Source organism: Drosophila serrata, unplaced genomic scaffold (assembly GCF_035046125.1).
Source record: "Drosophila serrata isolate PLE 108 unplaced genomic scaffold, ASM3504612v1 contig_26, whole genome shotgun sequence".
Classification (NCBI taxonomy): Eukaryota; Metazoa; Arthropoda; class Insecta; order Diptera; family Drosophilidae; genus Drosophila; species Drosophila serrata.
Window position 1 is genome coordinate 43,923 of NW_028256924.1, and position 16,010 is coordinate 59,932.

The following is a 16,010-nucleotide window of genomic DNA, read 5'->3' on the forward strand; positions in this document are numbered from 1 at the left end:
TCCGACCCCATAAACCATATATATTCTTGATCAGCAACGATAGCCAAGTTGATCCAGCTATATCTTAAAGAATTTTTTTTTTCGATTTTTTTCATTTCAAAAAACGTCATCGTTAGAATTTTCAAAATTTGAATTTTTTAACATTTTAAATTGAGTATTGTTAACCTGCTAAGAACTGACATGGAACAGCTTTCCGATTTAAAATTAATGATTTTTTTGGCAGAGTCATGAGTTTTTTAATCTTTGGTTTATAGCAAAAAATTGTCATATAAATATAAAGATAAGTATTGATTCAAAGAATCTGAATATTTTAATCTTAGATATGATCGTTTCCAATTCGATCCCATAATTCAATTACAATCTTCTACAATTTTCTTGTTTAATTTATCTTGAATAAACTAATTATTATTTAAATTTAAAATAAGCCTTTGGAGCATTTTAAATATTTGACAACACTGTTTCATGGAATGGTCACCATATCATCGATGAAAATTTTCGATAGTGGCAAACATCGATGTGCCATCGCTTAAAAGAAACGCGAAATCTGTTTGTAAGCTCACTATATTCTGGGATTTCCCCTTGAATTGACCAGAGCCATCAGATTTTTCCTCTTAAGATGAGCCGCAAAGTACTAGATCCTCCCATACAAACGATGAGCAACAATCGCCGCTACCGCGTTAACGTGGTGCACGAGGATTTCGGAGGCGCAAAGTGGAATGGCCAAAATAAAGGCGGAAAGCCGGCAAACAATGCCTACGAGGAACCAGGTGAGTGCTTCGCTTAGGATGTGACCTGGAGTAGCTTCAATCATTCTCCCCCAAGATCTCTATGGCGAAGACGATGAGGAAGACGATCCGGCCGCCGGTAACATTGAGCAGACTCCAAATGGAGACTTCAAGCTGGCTCTGCACGTGCCCAAGTGAGTAAGATCCGGGAAAATGATTTAAATCACACCTAATCACTGTACACGCAGGTCCTTCTATGGCGGATTGATTGGATTCAAGGGTGCAACGAAGCGCCGCATTGAGGAGGAGACTAAAACGGAGATCTATATTCCGCGCCAGAACGAGAATTCCAGCTTCGTACTGATTAAGGGCAAGCAACGTGACCGGGTTTGCGCTGCTCTGCGACAAATCCGTCACCTCATTGGTTCCCTGCGCAAGAAGATGAAGCCCACGCACTTTCTAGCCGTGGCTCTGAACTCGGGACAGGTCCAGGAACGCTTCGTAGAGCTAAAGGTAAGTAGACATAGACATGAAGGACAATGAGGATGGTAATTCTCTAATTTCTTTATCAGAAATGCATTTTAGAGGCCCAGCTGCCCGGCATCGATGAGGAGCTGTTCATCTCAGAACGTTCCATTCACCTCACGCTGGGCGTCTACGTGCTCCTCGACGACGATGAGCGTCAAAAGGCTCTCAACGAGCTGAAGGCATGTCGTTCCCTGCTGGCAGGCCTAAAGACACCATTTGACTTGACAGTCAAGGGGCTGGAGATAATGAACGATGATCCCAGCTCCACGCGCATTCTCTACGCCCACATCGAGTCATTGGAGCTGCAGAAGTTCGCCGATCAGTGCCTGGCCCACTTCCAGACCACCGGATTGTGCGCCAGGGACAATAACGAGCGTGAGTCCATCAAGCTCCACATGACTGTGATGAACAACCGGTATCGCAAGGAGGTAATGAAGTGCTCCGATAGCTTCGATGCCCGGGAAATCCTGAAGCGCTTTGGTGACTTTGACTTTGGCTTAGCCCAGTGCCAGGCCGTGCACTTGTGCGTCCTGAATTCCCGCGGGGAGGATGACTTCTACAAGATCACCGGCAGTCTGAACTTTGAGAATGGAGAATCGAAGACTGTACAGAAATAACTATTTTGTATTCCCTAATTTACTACAAGATTGGAGAGCCTTCTCTCTCTCTCTTTGTAAATAAATTGAGAGAAAACTAAAGGTACACATATATATATACGATTTATTTGTCGAATATCAATGCCCAAATCGGTTTTTGTATATATCATTTGGATGCAATTGGACTGCATAACACCAAAGTGTGTCTTGTTGTGCCTGTCGCGGCGAAACAAATGTGCGCTGGCTGAAATATCGCATTTGCGATTACAGTGGTTCTGTTCTGCTTTTGTTCTCATATTACAATAAATATAAAAATATATATATATGTATATAGTTCCATATTGGATGAGGATTTGTGGCAAAATCGTTTATTATAGGTTCTAACAAAGAGGAGGGGAGGTTATATAAAGTGAGTGCTTAAGATCTACGGAGTAGGAGGAAGCCACAAGTGGAGGACACCGACATTTACAAAAGAACAAAGAAAACAAAAAAAATTAAAAATAAAAAATGGGGAAGGGTATGCACACATGTAGAGTATATAGTGGAAGCAAGCTGGACAGACACTCTCTCTGTTCCATACAAAATTGGAAATAAATTGAATATCAAAAAACAACACTCGACGGCTTACTAACTAACTTGAACTACACACGATTTGCTTTGCTTTTTGCTTATTACTTTTTTGTCAATAGCTTCAGTCTAACGTTAAGATTTGGTTGACTTTTTATATTTCTTTGTTTTGTTTTCCGCGTTTTTAGCTTGAAGAGGATTTCATTGGTTCTACTTGTCATCGTTCCGTTTTGGGCGGGATTTCAACTACAATAGATAGTAAAGATGCTGGAAAATTGAGTTTAGTTCGCACATAGACTATATGATAAACATTTTAACATATATTCATATATACACATACATATATGCGTGGATGAGTTCTCAATTAAAAGGCGCGAGGAAAACAGAACGTTCCAAAGCTTTATCGGCCAAGTTCTTGGTCTGTTACTGGAGATATATGTATATAAGTTGTATAAAATCATTCACTTCATTTTAGGGATGTACAATCATATATAGCTCTCGAGAAAGTTGTATAGTTTAATACATATATCGAAATGTAAAAGTAAGGTAAGATATTATCCAAAAGAAATATCGAAAATGTATTATTTTGTATATCTACCTGATATATATCAAACAACGTTATAAAAAACATTTTTGACAAGCTCTTTTTATGTGTATCCTCAAAAAAAAAAAAAAGTAGTTGGAATTAAGTTTACACTTTTCTTTGGCAGAGATTTGATAAATCAAATAACGATTTATCTCACATATACTATAGATTTTGGACATATATGTATAGTTTCTGTTTGCCATCCCTAATCTCTCAGTGTTAAAACAGGATATGTATGCCAGATAGCTTTGGAACGCTCTATTCAGGCCTCAAGCCGCGGGGTTTTAACAAACAAACATCTACAAAACGTACATATACATACATATAGTTGATTTCTTTTCTTTTTTTGTTTTTGGGTAACAACAATTAGAGTTTCGGTGCACATTTAGTTAAATTTGAACATAGGTTGGTATTGGCTGCTGACTGTTGTGTGTCGATTACTTATTTATTATTTGGCTAATTCATGTTATTAGACAATTACCTCAGTTACAGTGTACTTCAGGACTAACTACTAGAACCACTTCTCAATTAAAAAAATTTCGTCTGCATCCTAGAGTGTGTGTCTGCGTGTGCTTTCTATTGTGCTTTATAAATCTCTCTCAGTTCAAACTGTTAATCAATCGATCAGGTGTGCCCCCATTCCCTGCCGTGGCATCTGCATCATTATCATCGTTGTTGTTGTTGTTGTTGTTGTTCTTGTTGGTATTAATATTTCTGTTGCTTATCAGTTGCCCCACACTTGCTGCTAATCGCTTCTACTATTTGGCATGACCATTGCTTAGCACCGCCGGCAGAACATTGGCCTGCTGCACCACCGCATTGATAACATCGATCTCCTTCTTCAAAAATGGAGCGGCGCCGTTCTCCTCGAGCTCGGCGGTGGCGGATGAAGCATTCCCGGTTGCATCTGTGCCATTGTCATGGCCAGAGGATATGATGATGTTGCGTTTGCGTAGACCTCCTCCCGATACGGCAGAGTCCAGGGTAGCTCCGATGCCGCCAGCGTTGCTGCCGGGCAACTTCAGCTTTGGGAACTCAATATCGCGCATTAGATCGTTCTTAAACTCCACAATGCCGCTAACGGTCTCGGTTACAGTCTTGTCAATAAATTCCTCAATGTTTTTGGTCTCCGCCTCGAACTTCTCCTTCAGTTTGCTGGACAATTGATCCATCTCGCACTGGTCATGTGGCACGCTGACGGCGTCGCGGGCACTCGTTGGCTTTGACTTCAGCATCGGCATCTTCTCCTGATGTGACTGCTGCTGCTGTGGGTGGCGTTGTCGAAGATTTACATTGTTCGATTGCTCGGTTGGCTGTTGTTGTAGTTGTTGTTCATTTGTTTTTGTGATGTTGTGTGATGAAGCAGCAGCAGCCGCAGCAGCAGCAGCAGCTGGCTGCTGATGTGTTGGCGTGTTGACTTTACATTGATGAGCATGCTTGTCCTCCTCCTCCAACTCCTCATCCTTGTTGAGATCATTGCCAGCGGTCAAGGTTGTAGCTGATGCAATTGAGGCCGTTACGCAACTGGAACTTTCACTTGCCGCCAGGTGTACGGTGGCACCTCCGTTGGCCGCTCCAGCACGAGACCGGCGTTCGCCGCGAATAAACTTGGGTAAAATAAATATGGTCACTAGTGAAATGATGTGAAGGCACAAATAAAATCTCAGGTACAATTTGATGCTGCCCTGTAAAGCGAAAAAGAAAATGAAATCGGTTAAACATTGTTGATCTTTGTGGTGGAAAGTAAAGTAAGATATATCCTGCACTCTCACCATAAATTCAAGCAGAACGAATGGGAATGTGGCGTAGCCCAGGACGACGCGTGTGATCAGGCAGGTGAGAATGTCGTAGAACATCCTGGTGACCTGCGTGCTCTGGAAGCGATGACGGAAGAGTCGCCGTCCGGTGCGCGCTGCTGTCACAACGACGGCCCCAGTGGCGAAGGTTAGGTAGTAGCCCGGATAAAAGCCGTGCCAGACGGCGCTAAGGGCAAAGGTGAGAAGTGTGCCATACTTAAGGGGCACTCGCTCATAGACGAGCGTACGCAGCCAGCGATTGGTGCCGCAGTTCCAGTTGTTAATGGCATCGCGCATGTTTGTTGAAAACTGTAACAAAGAGCCAAACCCTTAGTATCACAAAGTTTATAATAATTATCATTAGATACCTCAAACGACAACACATTAATGTTGGATATCAGGTCCCATTTGGGGTTGCCATCCTTATCGTAACCGGTGAAACCTAAACCTGAGTTGTTGCATATGGCATCCGCTAGGAGCCAGGCATGATAATACTTAAAGCGTATACAGGTGGTAGCCATCATGGCGTACCAGTACTTGTAGACCATGCTGGTATTGTTCAGGAAGTCATCCTCTTTCATGTCTTTCACGGGATATAGTTTGACGAACTTCATGAATATGAAGGCGCACACCAGACTGCCGACAACTTTACGTATCACCGCTTTCGTAGGTGAAGGTTCCAGGACCACTTCCTTCTTGCTATTATCCAGATTGCCCTGGGAAAAAAAGAGATTTTTCAAGTCAGTAATCAAAGAGGAAGAAACGAAATTAAGGCATTTATAGACGAGCTCTTATATTAAAACAAATTACTTTACAACTTTATTTATGGGACTTTAAAACGGGTTTTAAGAATCCTTAATAAACAATGTACCCATAAGAACTTTGAACGTTGAACTTTGCATTAACCTTTCCTTTTACAATCCTACTTTAATTACTTTGTGAAATTATTATTTACAAGTGTCATAACCCAAATATGGTAATGGGCGAACTGCAGTGCACCTTGGCTAATGAAATTACTGCAGTGACCATAAACTTACGTTGCCTGGTGGACTGCTCAACAAATTGTAGCCCTCCACAAAGTCAATGTAGTCCTTGTAAAACACAAGAGGACCGGCCAGGATGCTAGGGAAGTGCCACACATAGGAGAAATATTCCAGGGCAGTGGGCATTTTACGAATGGCATGGTACTGCTGCGCCTTGGTGAGGTCCTGTAAAAAAGAAATGTTAGAACTGGAATATGAAAAAGTGAATCAATGAAATACTCACCTCATCCCGTCGCACAAAGCCATCGTGAATGCTAAAGGCCAAGCTGGTCACCTTCTGTGTAATGATCATTAGAGGCCCGGTGATGTCCAGGGCATAGGATCCATAGTCATAAAGCTGACGCATCAGATGCACGCACAGCAGATAGCTCATGGCCACCAGCAAAACGGCTCTGCGGCAAAAGGTCAGGACAATTAGCGAGTACTCCTTACATAGTCTAGCGTAATTACCTTTGAACGATGCGTGGATCCTGAGTGCGAATGACAATGTAACATATCGCCGGCAATCCGGCGATGTGAATGGCCTGCTGGCCAAAGCAAAAGTAGCCAAAGGCCAGGCCAATCGATAGGGCAAAGATGTGCCTCAAATTGCTGGACACCTTCGAGGGATGCAGCACGGACCGGAAGAGCGAGGCCAGGAAGAGAGCCGATATTTGGCAGAGTAAAAAGTTTACCTAAAAGATGAGAATAGGTATAACAATATATATTAAGTTGCTTTAGTTATAGTTGATTGTGAATGAAACAAAGGAACAATAGAAAATAAGTATGCATTTAAAACGTGTTATTGATTAAAGTCATTGACTCTAGCTGCACACATGTACACTTGTTGGCAATCAAATCGTTAATTAATGAACATGATTACGTATAGCAGATTAAGTGGCCGATTTGATTTTTCTCTGTGCGCTGTGCCAAGTGCTTTATTTTAATAATAGAACAATTTGGTTCAGCAAACAGCTCGTAATTGTGTCGAGTCGCCCTGATAGTCGATGATAAGAGTGACTCGAACCCACAAGCCTTGGCATCCGCTTGGCTTTCAAAGTGTTTGGGTGTCCGCTGGGCAGTGCCAAGTATAGGTGTGGTCCGACTTCTTATCGGCCCCTTATCGGAGACAGTGCTAAATGCGTTTTAAAGAAAGCGTCAAAGCAATTGATATCAATTAACTGCCTGATATCATGCCCTCTAATTTGGGGCCCCATCATGGTATATTCATTGGCAAGGCGCACTCGTTCGTTCGCTCGTGCGAAAAAGGCAAATGAGTGTGGCATAAATTAGCCATTTCACCAATTACCATTCCCATTGCTCTAGTTCTAGCTTCAATGGCAAACAGTGACAGCCGGCAAAGGGCAGGCATGCATGCATATATAATATATTATATATATCGACCGATATTCGCCAAGATCTTCGACTATAACCCGGCATCGCAATAGAAGCCAAGGCCATGCGGGGGTCAGCGTGGCGCACATTGATCACAACGCGTGATCGTGATCACCGATTGCCCATGATCAAGTGCATTGCTCGACAAGCACTTGTGGCCCCGTTTCTCTGAGGGGGATGCTGCTGCTGTTCCCTCAAATTACAATTGCAAATCTAGAGTGACACGTGCCGGCTGCATGTGCTTCGGTTTGGGTCCAAAGATCTAATTGCGAGGTGCTTACACTTACGCAAGATTTAGATATATTCCATAAACAGAAACAGAATGAAATTTAAAATGACTTTTTCTTGTAAATAATATATAGTTGGTAAGAGGAAATAAATTTCTTAATCGAGAATATATGTAACACGCAAAAGGAGGCATCTCTGACCCCATAAATTATATATATTCTAAATCATCACCAGTCGAGTCGATATAGCAATTTTCTTTTGTTCCTCCATGCTTCTCAACATGTTCCTAGCAATATTTGTGTTTATTTGGATGAGGGGCAACATGCTCCTAGCAATATTTGTGTTTATATGGGTGTGGCGCAACATGTTCCTGTCAACAATTGTCTTTGATTTTCAACATTTTCAACTGCCATCTGCCTTGTTTAATTAAAGGTTTTTATTAATTTAAGTATGTTCCTTTGAATTTTACCGAGAATGTATCTCCCAATGGGTCTCACTATATTTAATTACTATATTTAATGACTATTTCTTTAATTATTATTAATATTATTAACTTTGATAGCATATGCTCTAATTATTTACATATTTCTTCTTCTGCAGCTATCTTTGTATATTGTATTTGACATCTTACAAGTTCCTGCGGCTGTCGAATTTAATAATGGGGAATAATGGGAACACTTCACCAGTAGGTCGATAACACGTACTCGTTTTATAGATATACCCGCGTACATTATCTGCCTTTGTGTATCGGGAAATAGCACCCACAAGCGCTCTCACACAAAGGGGCCACGTATCACGCCATAGGTCAGAAATAAAGGCGGCCCTGGAACGATGTGTGATAACCAGAGATAAGTCGAGCCAAAACAATGAGGTCCCGGCGATATACAAGGCTCTCACTCTCCACCAATTTTAAGATTAAAGACTTGGAGGGTGGGGAAATCAAGCTGATTACAAGGTGAATCACTTATTGATGGCCAAAAGAATAGCCATCGAAAGAGCAGTTTTCCCATTCGGACGCATGTTGTAATCATCATTGGAATACTGAAGACCGACCGAATACCTCATGCGCAATAAGTTGCTGCTGTTGGAAACCGGTTATAGCTTGCCTTAGCCAACATCTATATATGGCTAAAATCCAAGCAAAGAGCACAGAGCCAAACGAAAGGAAAATCTTGCTCAAGAATTATGCTTTCAAGTATGGAACAGAGGGGAACTTAACACAAGAAGGGCAACAAGTGGACGAACATGAGCAACTTGTTGGCAATTGGAGTTAAAGAAAAACCTCACTTGCTGAAAAAGTTTATTACAAAAAAGTTAATAGGTCTTGAGATATTACCCATAACTTTTCTAAATACTAATTATTTACGGTCTTAAACAACGCTTTGATAGCATAAACTATATAAAGTACCTATTATTATGTTTAAATGCTTTGTTCTCAAACTTTTCATTCTAAATTATACTCTTTTAGCTTTAATACAAATATTTATTCCAGTGCAGGACATCTTGAGTAAACTACATGATGCGAGTCGAGTATGCGGAAGAAGGGGAAGTCATCTTCCAAGCTTGAGGGCATGGCTGAGGCCTTTGTCCCAAGTCTGAGGCGTGGCAAGGGGTAGGGGCGAATCACATAATAAGTACACAGACATCATACCGAGGGCCTCCGGTGGGGCCTCGAACACACGGCTCATGTGTCCGCGCCCCAAGGTGAAATAATTAAATCGAGCATGAATTCAGGTGCACGACCAATCGAATTTCAGGGCACGCAAACTGACTTAAAGCCACAATGTGAATTCCAATTATGAAATGCTTCCTTGCCCACATCCTGCAGGGCAACACATACATAACACTACTTGTAGTTCCAAGAAACTACTGCAAACATTGTCTATTGGCAGAGCAAACAGTTTAAAGTCAAATGTGGGGATTCCCCAGCCTTGCACTCTCCTCCTGGTGCATTGTGTACGGAAGCTATGTAAGTTATTATGAAGAGATAGCACTGGATGCCAAAGATAAGATGTTGCCATGGTTCCGTTTCCAGCCAGGCAACAATGCAATATGACTTGCATGTGCCGTGCCAGCAATTTGCGTGGGCTCATCTGCCATTGTTCACAGGGATTCCATTCCTTAGCCACCGAGCTGGTCTTGAGTTGTGCGTCTTAGTCCCTATTCGCATGCCAACTTTGTGGTTATTTACCACAAAATGAACTTGTGGAACAATTAAATATAGCATTTCATTATTTGTATAACATGAGATGACGTTCGTGTTATCAATACTAGCTACAAGGTATTGTTATACCTTTAACCTTGATAGGGTATTATAATTTCACTCAAAAGCTTAAAAAGCAATGATGGAATTATTTCCGACCCTATAAATCATACATCAGTAACTATGAGCAGTAAGTAACTCTGAAGAGTAATTATCTATGAGCAGTAAGTAACTATGAGCAGTAAGGAACTCTGAACATTAAGTATCTATGAGCAGTAATTAACTCTGAACAGTAAGTATTTATGACCAATAAGAAACTATGGTCAATAAGTATCAATGAACATTAAGTAACTAAGATCACTAAGTATCTATGACCAGTAAGTATGTATGATCAGTTACTAACTTTGAACACTAATAAACAATGACTTGCAAATTTTGTAACAACACATTCCTGAGACTTGGCCGGCAGAAGTCACTTTGCTCCGGGGATGTTAGAACCAGTTGGGAATCATATGTACAGAGAAAGATTTGTTTTGGAACAAATTTTAGAGCAAGCTATTTGAATGAACCTATGGAGTTATTCTTTATATAATTTACTAGTATATAAGTCGGATCGTAGCGGATCGGTGGACTATATATATACATATATATAACTGCCATAGGAACGATCGGACGATATTTAAAACTATAATCATGAATTAACCATGTTCAGTTATTATCTATGACCAATAAGTAACTCTGAACAGTAAGTAACTCTGAACACTAAGTATGTATAAAAAGTAAGTATCTATGACCAATAAATAACTATGATCAGTAAATATCTATGACCAGTAAGTAATTCTGAAGAGTAATTATCTATGGCCAGTAAGTAAATATGATGAGCTAGTAACTATGATCACCAATTAGCTATGACCAGTAAGAAACTATGATCAGTAAATATCAACGAACAATAAGAAACTATGATCAGTAAGTAACTATGACCAGTAAGTATCTAAAGTATCTAAAAATATCAGAAAGTTTCTGAGTATGTAAAGGGGACCAAAGCAGTAAGAGAGTAAGGAGGATATAGTCTAGACCTAGGTCTGATACCACCAATAGCTTCTTACCGCAGAAAAGGACACGTCATTGTTTACTTCCTTTCAGTGTAGTGACCAAGATTGGGTGACTTCATCCAAAGTAGGCTTCTTCCTAGTCATCCAGATGTGTTTCATTGGCCACGTCATATTTTTAAAGTCGAAGGTTGATCACTTGCACTATCACTATTGATGTTAACCCTAGGTACCCCTAGGACAGACTGAGGCGCGCGCGACCTCAGCGCCTCTATTTATAGTCCCCGAGCAGAGCAGAGAAGAGCAGAGCAGAGAAGAGCAGAGAAAGTGAGTGTGAGTGCGTGGGAGAGAAGCAGTTGCCTCTAGAGATTAACATAGAGCGATTAACATAGAGTGAGAGGGGGAGAGGCAGAGAGGAGCAGCGAGCTGATATTTAAATTAACTATAAACAATAAGTAACTATGAGCAGTAAGTAACTCTGATCAGTAAGTATCAATAAACATTAAGTAACTAAGATCACTAAGTATCTATGACCAGTAAGTATGTATGATCAGTTACTAACTTTGAACACTAATAAACAATAACTTGCAACTTTTGTAACACAACACATTCCTGAGACTTGGCCGGCAGAAGTCACTTCTTTCCGGGGATGTTTAAACCAGTTGAGAATCATATTCACAGGGAGAGATTTGTTTCAGACCAAATTTAAGACTAGGCTATTTGAATGAACCTATGGAGTTATTCTTCTATATAATTTACAAGTACATAAGTCGGATCATAGCATCATAGCATCATCATCGGTGGACTATATATATACATATATATAGCTGCTATAGGAACGATCCGACAATTTTAATAAAAATTATAACTTTTCCAGTGTTTAATAGATTTTCATCAAATTTAATATATATCCATTATATATTAATTTAGAATTTTGCGTACAATTTTAAGAAAATCGGACTACTATAACATATAGCTGCCATACAAAGAATTGTTGAAAATAGAGGAAAATGCAGAACGGAGAATGTAAAACTGTAAAAATAAAATAAATAGGTGAATGAAATGAAAGCAGTCATTACATTATTGTTTTTTAACAAAAAAAATATAAAATTAATATACAAATTATTTATAAAAGATATTTGCAAAGAAATATCAAAGTAAAATATGAAGTTTTGAATTCCTTATTAATTTAAATACCTTAAATATGCATATATAGAAAATATTTAAATTAAAATTAGAATACTATAACTAATATTATTTTGTATATATTTTTCTAGTTGAGTGAATATATAGGACTAATCGCATTTTAATAATACTTAAAGCAAGTGATGCATGAAATGACATTAGCTTATCATTAAATTGTTGCATTTCCTCTAAATATAGTACCTACGGATAGATATCCGATATGTCAAGACCCATCAATCAACTAGGATGTAGGAAATGCAAACAAACATGCGACAATCACAAACATACACATACTGTAATATATATTGGCAATGGAATCAAACCATAAATCATTTGATTAAAGCGCAGCACCCTCCCTCTATTGCCAAATATTGTGCGAAAAAATAAAATAAATAAATATACAAAGAGAGGGGAGAGGCGAAATGGGGGCGGCAATGCGCGTACCAAAAGGTGGCGTGATCACTAAAAATAAAACAGTAAAAGAGCCGGCAAGAGAAATACCCAGCAAAAGGCGAACGAACATACGATAAAAAGCAAAAGTTATAACTGAAAACAAAAAAACAAGAACATGGCAGACAAAGGAGCATTGCGAAATGAGTTAAGAATGCAGAGATATGGAAAATGTTTTCAGAAACAGCCAAGCAAAACAAACCAACCGAAACGAGACGAAAACTAAAAAAACGAAAGTAATTAAACTCGTTTTGTCTCGCTGATGATTAATCCAACAATAAATCATAGCAAATATAAAACTAAAATGCTGCAAAAACATAAAACAGAAGCGAAGGGTATGAAAACAACCGTTAGATGGGCGCCAAACAGCTGTTAAAAGCAGATGAGAAAAAAAAAAACATAAAGCCGAATGGCAAAGCAGACGACATAAACAACAAAAAAAAAAGCAACGGGTTCAAGCAACTGCGACACCCCAAAGCTCAAGGTCACAGAAGCAATGATATCGTTATAATAATCTATGCACATCTATTATATTGCACACCGAGCGTGAGAAAGGGAGAGCGCAACAACTGGAATTTGTTATTGCTGTTTTTCTCTCTCTCTATCTCTTTGTCTATAATTCTCAACTGATATTTAATCCCGATCGTATTGCTTCGATCCGGTTAAAAGACTTCTACGAACATTGAGAAATACGTAGAAATATTATTAAATGTATACACAAGTACAACAGGCACAACAGCGATGAGTTGTTTATTGATGTTTATTAATAAAATACCCGGAGAAAAAAGCACAAGTGTGGTGGAAATACTAGGAGCGAGGTTACTTCGAATTGTATTTAAACAATAAACAAATGGATCTTTACACCCACTTCATGATATTTAATCTGAAAAATATCTGGTTCTAAAAGATATCTTGGAAAGTGAAATATTATATCAATCTATATTATTAAAGATATAATATTTAGTATTAATAATTTAACATTTTGAAAGGCTTTTGATGTAGTTAAAGAAAAAGTAAGATAGTTATTTACTTTTTTTCAGCCATACGAAGCCCGCAAGAAGTCATTTAAACCCCACTTTTAACCCTTTAAAAACATGCTACTATAGTAAACTATATATTTTCCACCCAAGTGTTATTAATTTTTTGACCCCCATTATGTCAAGAAAGTAAAGGAGAAGCTCTGCGTGGGATGAATAGTTCAGATAGCAAAATGAACTAATGAGAATGAACCGCAACCGTCTGACCATTAACGCCACTCGAAAGGCTGCTGCACTCTCTCCCAGATCCCCTGCACAGAGTTCACTATGATAAATACAATATAGATTCAAGTACTATATAGTAGATGCCTTGAACATGAGGCAATTCCACGGAACAATCACCCAATTCACCGGCATTTTGCGCAGTTGCGTGCTACGGCCTTCGTAGCGAATTACCGTAAAAAAAAATAAAAATAAAAAAGCGAATAAAATATCGGGCTCTGCGGTTTTTACAAATAAAGAAAACAGTGTCGTCGCCCACCCAAACAAATAAAACACCTTTTGGAATAAGAGCCACAAAGAGTGTATACTCTTTACATAAATATTTTAAAATCGGAATTAAAACAGGCTCAATTTGCTTTGGATTTTAAATAGGGAAACAGATAATTCAAAGATTATAGACTGAAGGAATAGAACTGCTATCAGGATACCTTATCAGTATTATATAGATCAAAATAATAAAATAGATGATAAAACTGCATGGTATTTTGATTGAAATTAAGCTTTGTTTACCCCTTTAAGTATTGTTTAAGCAAAGTCTTTAACAACTCCCTTTCCCACTTTTGTCCCCCATATCGAGGAAGACCTGTTTTTGGCAACTGACTCATTGGACAACCATCAGCTGAGCGAAAAACAACAAAAAAACAGTGCTCACACTCGCACAGTAGAGCTGTTGCTGCTGATATTTGTTTGCAAACAAAAGAAGCGCTAAAAATTCAATTATCTTTCAGGGAGGGAGCCAGGCAACAGATATTTAGATGAAGAAAAGTCAAATTGGATTTCGAGCAGCTTTTTTGATAAAGACAATTGCCCGATAGCAGCTGGAATTAAGGTGAGTTTTCTTGCGGTGTCTCTCTGGCGCTGAGTGTGTGGGTTTTGCGGCTGCCTTACATTGGATGTTGGTATTAGGTCATCGGAATTGAAAAATATGACTAGTGTGCGCCGCGGTGATTACGTGTGTGTGTGGTGTGTGTGTTTGTCACTTGATTTGGGCCAGAAAATGCCTCCTCTCCGAGTGAATCACAATTCTATCCGGCACCGTCAGCTGCAGTTATGCAAATCACATTGCGGCAAGCTAATGGCTGCATGAGAGGGTCTTTAATATACATATGGCCAAAAGGAGGGGTTATGCGATGTGGCTAAAAGCCAGCTAAGTAACTATATCTGTGTCCTTCTATTAAATGATGCAAAACATTTTTAATTCAACGAAATCAACGATGCGTCAGACCGTCATTTCAAAATTTAACGCTAGAAAAAGCATGCGGCATGGAAAATTCCACTATTTATTCGCATTTGTTCTTGCCAAACTGATAAGCTCTCTTCACATAATTCAAGTTGTCTAAATTTAATTACTATGATGAAACCGCAACTACAACAACGTAAGGGGGGGACAAAGAAAGGCGAGTGCCAAATTCGATTAGCTGCCAAATGTGGCGAAAAAATAACATAAAACACACACAAACAAATTATTACAAATTTCACGGATAAATGTGTTTACTCTATTAAAATAAACAAATAATAAACACCAAGGTTAAATCCAGAGTTTCAGATTATTTTAAACAAACCCGTGATATTCATGTTTTCTTAATAATTTTACTATAAGTTTTAAATATTTGAGTACCGTAATTTTGAGAAAATCAACAATGCAATTATTCAGCCAAAACCTTGCCAGGTATAACTAGTTTTGCATTCAACAATTGGGACAAGAATCCTTTGTTTTCATTTTACCTGGAGGAAACCCCGATTCCCTTCTTTTCAGAGTAAAATCCAGATTTCTACAGCAACACACACACATACACAAGTATATACACAGCACGCACACGTGCACACGCCCGTTCCGGTGCAAAGGAGTCGGGCGGAGTTTGGGGAGGTAAAAGAACAAGGGAGTCTTTGAAATAGTATTGCTTACCAAATCTACGGAGAGCCCCACCATGTCCGCCAGCCAGGTGAAGGTCCGGCTGCCGCCGTACATATCATTCTCGATGAATTTCGGCGGCTCTAGCATTTTGCCTTCTGTTTTCTTTTTCCGTTCTTTTCCGTTGATACTGCGTTGCTGTTGTTGTTGTTGTAGCTGCTGCTGCTGTTGCTCCTTTTATTTAGCGCTTCATTTGAGAAACTTCACGGCTCACGGTCACTACTATATCTGGATCGCCACCGATCGAGGTCCCGCTCTGGAAGCGGAGAGGGGCGCGCGCGGGCGTTCACTAATAATTTTTTAATTTTGCAATAATTTCGGAAGTTTTGTCGCCTGTCTCGCTCGCGTGCTTGTCATATAACTAGTGATGGGGCCGTGCTGTTCGAACTTAATCGATAGCAATACATCGATATCATCCAGAGCTGCAAGTGGTTCTCGTGCCTTTATCGGACCATAATAGTAATCGATCTATCGATACTATCGCAAGGGCTGAAGTAATTTCATCAACT

General features: G+C 39.5%; 2 protein-coding genes across 3 annotated transcripts; one reads left to right on the plus strand and one right to left on the minus strand.

The window, feature by feature from the left end:
• Positions 1 to 478: 478 nt before the first annotated feature.
• LOC110178011 (activating signal cointegrator 1 complex subunit 1-like) lies at positions 479 to 1,961 on the plus strand. Its single transcript, XM_020945025.2, has 4 exons — positions 479 to 767; positions 823 to 919; positions 974 to 1,238; positions 1,298 to 1,961. Exons 1-4 carry the CDS (start codon positions 617 to 619, stop codon positions 1,868 to 1,870), a joined length of 1,086 nt encoding a protein of 361 aa, XP_020800684.2. The 5' UTR covers positions 479 to 616; the 3' UTR covers positions 1,871 to 1,961.
• oys (lysophospholipid acyltransferase 6) lies at positions 1,948 to 16,009 on the minus strand. Of its 2 annotated transcripts, XM_020945024.2 has the most exons (8): positions 15,496 to 15,919; positions 6,292 to 6,515; positions 6,065 to 6,233; positions 5,836 to 6,006; positions 5,167 to 5,514; positions 4,775 to 5,107; positions 4,426 to 4,687; positions 1,948 to 4,267 (listed from the first exon to the last, which is right to left on the minus strand). In XM_020945024.2, exons 1-8 carry the CDS (start codon positions 15,589 to 15,591, stop codon positions 4,185 to 4,187), a joined length of 1,686 nt encoding a protein of 561 aa, XP_020800683.1. In that variant the 5' UTR covers positions 15,592 to 15,919; the 3' UTR covers positions 1,948 to 4,184. The 2 variants fall into 2 exon arrangements, with proteins under 2 accessions (XP_020800683.1, XP_020800682.1); XM_020945023.2 differs by having other exon boundaries at positions 1,948 to 4,687; positions 15,496 to 16,009.
• Between the last annotated feature and the right edge of the window lies 1 nt (position 16,010).